General features: G+C 47.3%; 1 protein-coding gene across 1 annotated transcript in view; it reads left to right on the forward strand.

Annotated features, from left to right (window-relative positions):
* The window catches only part of ARFGEF1 (ARF guanine nucleotide exchange factor 1), a 1069199-nt gene that overhangs the window by 883282 nt on the left and 173609 nt on the right, over positions 1-12308 (forward strand). Inside the window, exon 30 of the mRNA XM_085605493.1 lies at positions 8738-8867. Within this exon, the coding sequence (XP_085461619.1) occupies positions 8738-8867 (130 nt within the window). The remainder of the gene's footprint in view (positions 1-8737; positions 8868-12308) is intronic.

Genomic DNA, 12308 nt, shown 5'->3' on the forward strand with positions numbered 1-12308 from the left:
CAGAATTTGCAATTAAGATTTATAGGAATATTTACAGTTTACACTATACTAAATGTCTTACTAATTGTTACATAAACCATTGTTTTATCTGTCAACATATACCGCGCTTTTCAGAATTATGTACTGTTTTCTGGAATCTAGAGGCCACTTGATTATCTTTATCTTTAATTTCCAAGTGAGGAAAGATCTGTAACAATACATGACAATCATTAACTATTTGGCATTATCAGATAATGTAAATGTTATCAAATCTGTTAATATCCACTTTAATTTAGAATAGAGAGGAAACATTCAGCTATGTCCAATCCCAAGCTAAATTTTATTTTAAAAGGTGTTCAACCACGATTCAAGGGACAATTAGAAGTTGTGTGTGTTCAAATTCATATCTTAAAAATCATCACTTATAATAGTTCCTAACAAATGCTCGGACGTATGTACATGTAGAGTTTCACAGCTTCTTCCCTGACTTCAGTTCTTGTATGTGTTCAAATTCTGGTGCCATTAGATAGATCAGTTGGGTTTTGGTCAATCTCCAATGTTGATGATACACAGCTTCTGATTAGATTAGAGCAGCAAACAGATGCCATTGTTGATTGTCATTAAGATTGCTTATGTGTGATACACCAATATTTGCCTTCTAGTTTTGTCAAGTAGAACACCAGCAACTGATTTAAAGATCATTGTTCACATAGATTCTGTATAGACATGTTGAATATAGGCATCCTCAAAATGTAACCAGCACTAACAAGTTAACAAAGCAAGTAGCAGTTGCTTCCTGTTGGTTCAAGGTTTTACTCTGGACAGACTAGTGAAAGCACTCATCTCATTGCTTTTTTTTCTAGCTGCATACCCTCTAAAATACCCTTCGATTCATTCCATAAGTGACGCATGCATTCATAATGTGTGCATGTGTTCTTTCCCACCTTCAGTATTATATTTAGGTGTGTAAGGTTTTTTAAACATCTTTTTATTGGCACAGTTACAGCGGAGGCACAACTATTCACATAAACATCTTAATTACCTTCTGTTTAACCAGCCTATACGTATACCCTCAACAACACAACTTCCACATTTTAACTGGCAAAGATCAGTGTTTCATTAATTTCTATTACCTTGTTTTTACAAGTTGCACTTATTTACCATCTAGTTTGGTGACTATGGGATGAGGTGGCAGAGATGAGTTTGGAGGACGCCGGAGAAAACTTAACAATGGCCCACTACTGTGACTGTTTGCATCTAAAAGCAGAGACAGGGCCCTATCCATTACTCATATTTTTACTTCCTTCTGGTTAATATGAGTCCCTCTCTTCTTATCCTCAATGCCACCTAAGTGGGAGAAAGGGCACATAAGTCATTCCGTTTGGCTGTCATCATATACAGTCAATTGCTCCATGTCCTAAGATCTCTGTTCCATGCCTGCCTCTGTGCTGCTAGCCTCAGCATCAAGGCATTCTCCAATTCTGCCCATTTCTGCACTTCTACCGACCACTTGTGTTGGGACAGCACTCAATTTCCAATCACGGTTATTATTTTTTTGCTTAGTAATATGACTAAATGTAAAAATCTGCTAAGTAACTTGTGCTTCTTTGACCTATCCAGTAGTCCTAGGAGGCAGATCTTTAGGTGCATGAGTCCAGTCTTTCTCATATTGTCAGTGTGGCCAGTTGTCAATGTAGCCCAATAGGCAGCAATTACTGAATAGTTCCATAACATTTGGAAGAATTCTGCCTCTGGTTTGCAGCCATGAGGGAGCCATAAATAGTGGCTCACCGCATTTTACTCCTTTTCCAAGGTGTCGAATATGTTCTATGTTTATGATTGCATTGGAATAGGCTGAAGCCAGCATTTCACAGTACCCTTTATGTAATGACTGGTGGGCCGTCTTTCATTCTCTCTCACTAAATTTGCTGCTCATGTTGGCCTTTCAATTTCCCCAGAGACTACCCAGGTCTCTCGTGGAAAATATAGGCAGGGTTATATATAGTATTGCCTCTTGTCACCCACCTGTACCCATTGTCAGCAGTGTCTAAAATGAGTCATGCACATTGAGTTAATCTTTCCTGCATCCTAGTTAAACATAGCAGCTTAACCAGGGATCCATCTTGTAAAATGTAGTCCCAAGGGGCAAGATATGCTTTCCACACCTCAGCAAATGTTTTGAGTTTGTCTCTGGTATATAGCTCCCCTACCTTCTGTACTCCAACCACCCTCCATGGTTGTATCACGTCAAATCTCTCTGGTCCCCACACCAAGCTACCCAGTTGCATCTCAGGGGTGTATGCCAGTTTTGTTTTTGTTGTTTTAGGCACCTGTTCCAACAATTTGGCACCCCTACTGTCTCTGTCAATCTGCTCAGATACCTGCCGCTAAACTAACACCTCCCAATTCTCTTAAGAGTGCCCCCCTTTGACAGTTGGAGGCTCTGCCACCCACTGTAGCTGTGCAACCACCTAATATAACTCTACATTTGGGGCACACCGGCCTCCCACGTCCATTGGCATTATAAACGTGTGCGAGACAGTCCTGCAGCTCCCAGGACTCCAGATAAAATCAGTGAGTCAAGAAGCTTCATATCCAGGAGAGCGTCTCCAAGGCCCATTGATCAAGACACTAGTTCCCTGTTCCAAAGCGAATCCTTTTCATGGTGCTTTATAAGATGCATCAGATAACTTGGACAGCTTGTGCCTGGTCCAGTAGTCCTTCAGAAGTTCTTAACTGCCCCTATACCCCAGACTATTTTAATGGTTTAAGAGCTCCTTTAAGAAGGCTTTTGAAGGTCAGTGTGCTAGGGCCATCTCAACTGGAATCCCAGAGTCTCTCTGTCCACTCTAATGGGGCCGTTTATTCTCCATTTTATACTGGAGGCAACTCCAAAGTTTGTCTCTCGTTAGGAGTCCGTCCTAGCAGCATAAAGGGGCATATGCATCAACCAAACTAATACCGATTCCTTAATAGCGAAAAATAAGGAATCACCATTAAGGAATCGGTAATTGGCATGCATCAACAGATTCGGTAAAATTTAGCGATTCCTTAAAAATCGCTAAATTTACCGATTCCTTAATAGCGGGGCACGCAAACGGCCCCACTAGCAAATAGCGAGTTCGGTAATACCGATTTGGCTAATAGCGAGTTCGGTAATACGAATTAGCAATTACCGAATCGGTAATAGCGAAATCGCAAATTGCCGCGTCGCTCCGGGAACAGGCTGATGACATCACCAACCAGGAAATACTGCTGCCCCACCCACATAGCCTCGACAGAGGAGCAGACAGGAGCTGGAAAGAAGGACAGGCTGTGCAGAGTGAGGCCACACAGATTCTGCCAGTCACAGCACACATCCATCATGTCGCAGGAAGTGCCATCCAGCGCTGAATCTGCACGCAAGCGCAAGAAGAAGTTTTCAGACAGGGAGCTGGAGTACCTCATCGAGGGAGTGTCCAGCAAACACGACCGCCTCTTTGGCAAGCTGTCCCTCAAGGTGCCTGAGACCGAGAAGCGGCGCATCTGGCAGCGCATCCGTGAGAGGATCAATGCGGTTGGCGTCACTAGCCGCAGCATCGACGATCTCAAAAAACGGTGGTATGACCTCCGGAAGCGCGCAAAAGAGAGGATTGCTGAGAGGCTCCGGGAGGCAAGAAGGACTGGAGGCGGAACAAGCACTGCACCATCCAACACAGCCCTGGAGGACCTTGTGGAAGGGACGATAGAGCGGGAAGCCGTCGTGGGGGTGATCCAGATGGACACGTCCGGCGCAGCCACAAGTGCACAAGGTAAGATGCATGCCTGTGCCACACCCAGCATAGCGTAAATCCATACCCATGCCCCCAGCCCAATCTCACTGTCTGCAGCTCTGGCACAGACAGTTCCACACATGACACTACTGCATCTTGGGAGTTGTAGTCTAGTCAGCCCAGAGTGCAGGCACAGGCGTAAATCCTCACACAACACATATATTGTACATGGCTGTAGACTGTTCATTTGTTGGACCACAGAGGGACATTGATGGGTACAACACTATGTAGGTGTAATCATCCCACTAATCATGCACTGTTTCACACACAGATGCATCACCTGGGGACTCTGACGACAGCGACCAGCTGATCATATCTGAGACACCCGTGGAGTCAGACCAGGAGACTGTGCAGGATGCGCACGCACCGCCAACACCTGCCACCCCACCAGCACCACCTCCACCAGCGCCACAATCATCGGCACCAGCACCAGTGCCACAAGCCAAGGCACCTGCGCCACAAGCCAAGGCACCACCACCTGCGCCACAAGCAACGGCACCAGCAAGCCAGCCTGCAGCCAGTGCAGCCACAATACCGCAGAGGCACAGGCACCAAGTTGCGCCCTTGCAGGAGATGGCAACCCCCCCCCCGCAATTGGCACCCACGCAGCGCACATCCACACCACCTGCTGCACCACATGGAGGCTCAAGACACGCACGGCGTCACAGGGCCCGTCGCAGTTCCGTCTCCTCAGCTGACCAGGATGTCCCAACAACCTCTGCAATTGAGGAGAGGATGCTGCGCACACAGAACCTGCAGGGAAGACATGTGGCTAGCATCAGCTGCAACATCGTGCGCCTAGCGAGGGAGATGCGCGCCATGACTGCAGCAGTCACCGACATGGGCTCCGCGGTCAGGGACATGGGCACGGCGGTCAGGGACCAGACCACTGCGGTTGCTGATGGCAATGCTCAGCTCAGGGAGGAGGTACGTGAGCTCACCCGTGCCATCAGGGAGGGCCATGAGTCCCAGAGGAGGAGTAACCGGCAGCTAATGTTGCGTTCTGCCGCCGCTACCAAGGCCATACAACGGCACAGCAACTGCACCGCTGTGTTGGCACGCCGCACAGTCTCCCTGCAGGTGGACCTTGGGCACTTCTGCGGTGATGTTGCCAAGTCACTGAGACACATCACCACTGCTGTTGAACAACTTCAGAGCAGCACATGCAGTGCTGCAGCATTGGGAGGGGATGACACCAGTGAGGCTGCCTCCAGTGTCAGCAGCGTGTCACTGGCAGAGGCCAGCACCAGGCGCCGAAGTTCGCGTGCCTCCACGGGGACAGGCCGTGGTGAGGGTATGGATGCACCTGAGCGGAGGCTTGGTGTACGTGGCAAGCGGCACTAGAAAATTGGACATGCTGCAGGTCCATGGTGGAGCAACCATGGCCATCCAATTATCCTGTTTGCACAGGCCTGACTTTAAGGAACCTTTTATTTACATTTATGCAATCGGAGCATGATTCACAATGCTAGTTCTGTTGCACAATCCTCAGTGCTACTGTGCATTAAACAGTTGCACCCAACACCAACTTGTAATGTCTCATTTTACCCAGGGTCAAAAATGATTTTGCGTTATGTCTGTCCGCCTCCTATGGCCCTCTGCTGTGTTTGGGATGTGTGCCGGTCGTCGTTGGGCGGGTGGTTGGTCAGCCTGGGGGTCGTCATCCCTGTCCACCTCCATGGGTATCCCCCTTCTGGTGGCAATGTTGTGCAGCATTGCACATACAGCAATTATTCGACAGCATGTGTCTGGTTGGTATAGCATTGCGCCGCCAGTCTTGTGGAGGATACGGAAGCGGCTCTTGAGAATCCCAAAAGTCCGCTCTATCACATTCCTCGTGCTGATGTGTGCAGCGTTGTAGCGATGTTCCTGCGGGGTTGCTGGATTTAGGTATGGGGTTAGTATGTATTCCCGCAGGGCGTAAGCACTGTCACCTAGAAGATAGAAGCATAGACTTAGCATTGGTGATGTACATACATGTGTGGTGTTGGTGTGGGGAAGCGTAGTTCTACTTACCTAACAGGAGTCCCTCTCCAAATTCGCCATTGAGTAGTCGCCTGTGCATTCCACTGTTGCGGAAGATGTATGAGTCGTGTGTGCTCCCTGGGAATTGTGCCACTAGGTCCGTTATGATGTTGTTGGCATCGCACACAACCTGCACGTTGATCGAGTGGTATGACTTGCGGTTCCTGAAAAGGTACTCATTTGCTGACGGAGGGCATATGGGGATATGCGTGCAGTCGATGCATCCAATCACATGTGGAAATTGTGCCACCTGGTAGAATGCCTGTTTGGTGCGGTCCAACTGCTGTGGGGTTGTGGGGAAGCTGATGTGTCTGTGGAGCATTGTCAGCATGGCATCTAGGAATTTTTGGAAGAAGTGTGACAGTGCGCTTTGCGAAACACCTCCGGCAACCGCAATTACCCCCTGGAAACTCCCTGAGGCCAGTAGGTGCAGGCTGCATAGTACCTGAACGTGCGCAGGGATTGCATTTGTCCGGTGGGTCTGGTGCTGCAGTAATGGTTCCAGGTCTGCAATCAGGCGCATGATCATAGCGCGATTGAGGCGATATTTCTGGTACACCTCGTCCTCATTCTGGCCGAGCAGGGTTATGCGCAGTCTGAACACTCTCTCCTGTACCCTTCTCCTGCGCTGTCCGGCTGCATTGATCCGCATCCTCCTTGCAAGCACGTAGAGGGCAGCCATTTTGGGGGAGCCAACAGGGTCTCCTGGGCCAAATTTAAGGGTTTAGTGATTGCCTCAAGCATTTGCACATGTAGGAATTTAAATTTTTTTTTTTTTTTTTTTTTTGTGACTTTACCTCCAGGTTTTGATTCCCCTTATTTAGCTCTGGCAAAATAGCGATTTTTGGGATTTTCGGTATTAGCGAGTTTTGTTGCATTGGGGTGCGATTCGTTATTTGCTATTGGCAATTTCCGGGAGCTAATAGTGATTTCGGTAATTGCGAATTCGGTATTTAGCGATTCGGTAACTTAGCATTTTGGGTATTAGCGATTCGGTATGTTCGAGGTTATTTATTTAGCGATTCGTTATTTGCTCGGGTTTTGGGTTGATGCATTGGGATTGGGTATTTTTAACACAATACCGGGAGCTATTACCGAATCGGTATTTTACCGACTGGATTTTGGCTTGATGCATAAGGGTGTAAGATGTTAAGCCTGTGCAAGTGCCCAGCAGGTCCAACAGCCAGGTGGCAAACCCAGGAGGACCTTTTGTGAACTCCAGTCTCCTGGCACTAAAGGCCAACCTCTTGCGGTCTTCCCCACTGACACATCAGTCGCCTTAGCCCTCAGATGTCCTTGCCCCACTCTTGCGGCATTGGGTAAGTGTTCCTTCTGGCTTCCTTGGCCTTGCAAAGCAGGGCAACAGCCCTGACTCGCAGTGGCCAACTTCCTGGTGCCATTGGGGTCTCTGGCATTGGTACTTATATGGACAAAGGCCAGCACTTCACGGTGCTCCCCTTTCCTGGTCACATGGAGGTTGCCGACTGTGGCTCTTATATGGGTGACAGCCCACACTTCACGGGGGCCCCACTCTTTGGTCACACAGGAATTGCTAACTTTGGCAATCATAGGTGCGATGGCCTGCACTTTCTGGTCACATGGCAGTTGATGGCTTTGGCATGTTTAAGCAGGGAGCCCATACTTCTGCAGTGGGTCCGACCAGACCAGGCATCTTACACTTTTCTCACCGGTATCCACTTGCCAGGATCCCTGCTGGCGTTTGTTCCCTCCATGCACTTTCCTCTTCCTCACAGGGTCCACGGGTCTTGGCTGGCAGGCAGAAGACCGATGCTCCAGGCTCAGGGCATGTGGTTTTGGCTTCCTGGGTGATGTCCCCTCACCCAGTAAGGATACTAGGAGATCGTGGTCCCTAGTCCAAGTTCCAGTAGCTAGAAGCGTTGGTGATCTTCTTACTTCTGAATAGTGCTGTTGAACAACTTGTGGGTCTCATGCTCCCACTTTCTGAGTCCTGCTCCAGGCAAAAATATGACTTAGTGTCTGATTCTTTGAAATTCGGGTTATGGGTGTCTGCTCCTTTGTAGTGCTCACTACTGTGCACTGCCCTTTGTCAAATGGACAGTCTATCACAGCAGGAGTGGCTCCAATCCTGCTCGACCCACAGCACAGGCCAGGGGAGTAACTAGGGATTACACCTGGCTGTCAGCCTCCACTGAAATATGCCTCATGAAGGTGCTTCCATGAAGTGCATCATCCTGTACTCTCCTGTGGCTTATCTGGCTGTTCTTACCTGTGGCGCATCACCCTGTGCTCCCCTGTGGAGTATTACCATTTTGATCTCTGAGCCACTTCATCCAGGGCTCTCCTGAGGGGTATCGCCTAAGGCATATGTATCATAAATGCTCCAGTGGCACACAGAACATTAACTTTTGCCCTCAGTTGAACATCATCCTTTGCTCTGTAGATGAACATAATTTTGTGCCTCAAGCTGCACACAGTTACATGACTGTTGTTGGTCTGTATCTAGAGTTACCTTTATATTTGTTGCTTGCTCTACATAGGTGTCTGTATGTCTGCTGGACTTAGTTAAAATGTGTGCCTTGATATCTTTCTATATGTTTATGCTATACATGTCTGAATGTATTATACATAAATTCAAACTTATTGGCTTCATCATTGCTTGTTTTGGTTTTGCATATAGCATATGGGCAAGTTACAATAAATGTGCTGCTTCTTTTAAAGCCTGAAAGTTGGAAATATAATAATGCTTTTCCATTACTGATGTAGATTTCGATATTACACATACACTTCTAACTATGCAGATAGAAATAAATCTGTTTTTCTTAGTTCTACTGAAAAGTTTGTTTTTTTACTGAAATATGTGTGCAATGTAACATTTTGAAGCAGGTTTTTCAAGTTCATATTCCCTTTTTCAATGGTAATGTGGATTTCTTTAATTGTAGAGGTCTGACAGTAATGTTTGAAGTAATGAAAACTTACGGGCATACCTATGAAAAACACTGGTGGACGGATTTATTCAGGATTGTCTTCAGAATTTTTGATAACATGAAGCTTCCAGAGCAACAGACCGAGGTATGGTCAGGGCCAACAACTGTGTACTTTGAGAGTGAGATTTACTGTAGAGCCACTGATGAGTAGTTTTGTATCTGCTTATATTTATCCTGATGTGTGTTTGTAAGAACTTGTTTTATTTATATTCAACCCTTTAATTTATAATGCCTTTCTTCATAAATATGCAAAAGGAACAATTGATGGATGGAATGCTGGACAGTGCAAACATTCACCCCCAGTCACAAGGATCTGGGTTTAATCCATCAATCTTTTGCTCACCACACCACCCCAGTTTAGACCCAGCCATATGCAAATCAGTCTTGATCCTGTTCCTTGTGGGAACAGTCCAGCCCGAACTGCCAAGCCAGGTCCTCCCTGGACCGGAAACAAGCATCCTGGGACCGGTTTCAGGGCATCCCCCCTCATCAGCCAGGCTAGCTTGAATCCATATGGCTGGGTCCAAACTGGAATGGCATAGTGAGCAAAAACCGATGGATTCAACCCCAAATCTTTGTACTGGGGTGAATGTATGACATTGTTCTGCATTCTCTCCATCAGTTGTTCTTTTTGCATTTGTCACCCCGAGTGGAACGGGTATGCCCAGATGTGGGTCTCGTGCTCTCCATGCCACTGGAGTCAAACTATCCTGGCTGATGAGGGCTGAAAGCCCAAAAATGATCCTAGGATGCGTGTTTCCAGTCCAGGGAAGACCTGGCCTTGCAGTTCGGGCTGGACTTTTCCCATTGGACGCAGGGTCAAGACTGATTTGCATATGGCTGGGTCCAAACTGGAATGGCATGGTGATCAACAAAAGGATGTATTTAGCCCCAGATCTTTGTACTGGGGTGAATGTATAATATTGTTCTGCATTCTGTCATCAATTGTTCTTTTTGCATTTCGTCATAAATACACCACAAAATTCATGCCCGTTATTACTTTCCCCTATGCTCTAATGTAGTGAAATATTTTTAGTATAGAAGCAAATCAGGAGAAGTAGGCCTAGTAGTACTGTATGATTTAAAATTTAACAAAATATTTATGTTGATGCAACTTATCAGAGCATTAAGAGGTGCTTTCTGAATTGTGTGCCAGCATTGGTTTGGAAGCAGGGGTGCTTTTCATATTGAGGCATTCATGCCTGCAGGCATGCCTTCATTTTGGGAGGTGTGTGTGTGTCTGTCTGTCTGTCTGTCATACAAGGCCAGCCAATCACTGCATGGGATATTTTGAAATTGTATCATTTTCCTGTGGCCAACAAAAGGCTTGTTGTTTCCATTTATGTGTCACTGGTTTTGACTTTTTCATGGAGGGAAAGATGACAGTCGGTGGTGATATTTTTTTGCTCAGATCCATTGTCAAGCCAGATGTAACTTGTATATTATTGCAGTACATCTCGTTTGCATAACATGTCAGGAAATTATGGTAGAGGGCACCAGTGTATGCTGAAATGCAGTGATAATAGTGCAGATCCTTGGTATACTCCGCAGATGATTCTCCTGATTACGTGGTGGACAAGCATATTATTACCTGCAGGCTGTGGTCAGGGAGATGTATTGGATCCATGGACTGTCTTGAACTCCTGCTGCACTTTTAAAACAATCCTGTCGGATCGACAGATTGACAGGCTGTGTAGGATAAGTGCTTCAAGTTGAGTGTGTCATGCACTCTTCTCCTAATGTCTGTCAATGAAGATTGCTTGCCAGCATAAGTTCTGAATCCACAATGTTGATCATGGAGGATGACGTGGTCTCTCCAAACATCTGAAGTTGCCATGTTACCTCTATAATGGTTATGTTAGAGGTTTATGGTTAGGGATGGTTTTGTAGTTCACTTTATGTATTGGATCTGCAGTGCTCCTTTTTTAGTTGAAGGCTAGGACTTTCTGTTTTAAAGGGTTTGGTACTGACTTTTGGTGATGGGAGGCATTTAATATTTGTGTGATGTGGATTTCTCCGGGAAGGCAACAGGGAATTGCTTAATAAGCAGGCGTGATATTCTGATTTTCCCTCTCACTTCTAAGACTTTGAAAATACTCATTGTTTTAAGTGATGATGATGTCGCCTGCATCAGCATTGCGGGGTTAATGAAGATGACTCAGATAGAAGTGTGGGTCCTTAACGTTTTTGATTTGATGTGAATAAGTCTTTCCAGTGTTGCATGCTGGTCGTGCACAGTGTGTTTATTAGACACTGTTTCTGTCTTTTCATTATACATTGTGCTTGTGTACTTTGTCGCTACAATTATATGTGCTGCCTAACTCTTCACTGGTGGGACCCCCTTCTTGCAGCCAATGGGTCAGCTTAGATAAGTCCCACAGTTCATCAACTTGTTCCCCTGTAGATTCCGGAGCGTCCCCCTCGAGGACATCCTCCTCCCAGACATTGGGAACTTCAGGAGCAGGTTTCCCACTCCCCTTGCCCTTTCTCTTGGCAGGCACCTGGCCCACTGTTTCAGGGTCCAGGTCCTTCTGAACACTCGTTCTGGCTGCCATGGACGAGTGGTCACTCATGCCCACTTTGGCAACCCAAGCATCTCCATGTGAGACCTGAGCTCCACATACTTCAAGGACTGCACCTGGTCGTTACCTAGCACACAATCAACGGGCATAGTGGGGCTCACAACCACCCTCAAAGGATCTGAGCCCCCCCCCCCCCCCCCCCCCCCGCTCAAAGGGAACCTGTGCCACGTTACATTGGCGCTCTTGAGTTATCTTCAGCAACTACTTGGTGGAATGCACCAGGGACCGACTTGCTCCTCAGACACCAGGTGACACTGGATTGAAATCACACTGGCTCCAGTATCTCTTAGAGCCTCTACCATTTGCCCATTGATGGTCTCCAAGGTACTGTATTTCTTAGTGTTTGCAGGCCCCTGGCTTCCCTGGACCATCTCACTGTCCCCTAGTGAGACAAGGGTAATTTGTGCAGGATCCCCACCCTCACCTGGGACCCCCTCCACCCCGAGCGCTACACTAGCCAACATCTTGACTGTCGACCTGTGGGTTGCTGGGCCCACTTGGGGCATTTGGGACCCCCCTTAACGTAGCCCACCTGGTCACATACAAAGTACTTACGGGGTCCCATCCCCGGAGGCTTTCCTGAAGAGACCCATGGTTTCTTATCTCCTGGGGCGCTGGAATCCTTACCCTGCGTGCTAGTTTGGGGCCCTTCGAGAACTCCTATGCTTTACCCTTGTCCCCCCACTCTTCTTCTGGGGACCCTGCCCCCCTTTGATGGAATCTCCCCAATACACTCACCCAGCGGTCCTCCTCCATAGCACGTTTCCTGGGGTCCGTCAGCTTACTATCTGTCAAGTGCTGGTGCAGCTCTGCAAAACATAGACTAAACAAGTGCTCTCACACAATCAAATTGTACAGCCCCTGAAAATCTGTCTCATTGTTGCCCTTCACCCAACCATCCAGTGACCTGCAAAAAAGGAATCGACACATGTCTGGGAATCAGT

The sequence above is a fragment of the Triturus cristatus genome, chromosome 5_1 (genome assembly GCF_964204655.1).
Source record: "Triturus cristatus chromosome 5_1, aTriCri1.1, whole genome shotgun sequence".
Lineage (NCBI taxonomy): Eukaryota > Metazoa > Chordata > Amphibia > Caudata > Salamandridae > Triturus > Triturus cristatus.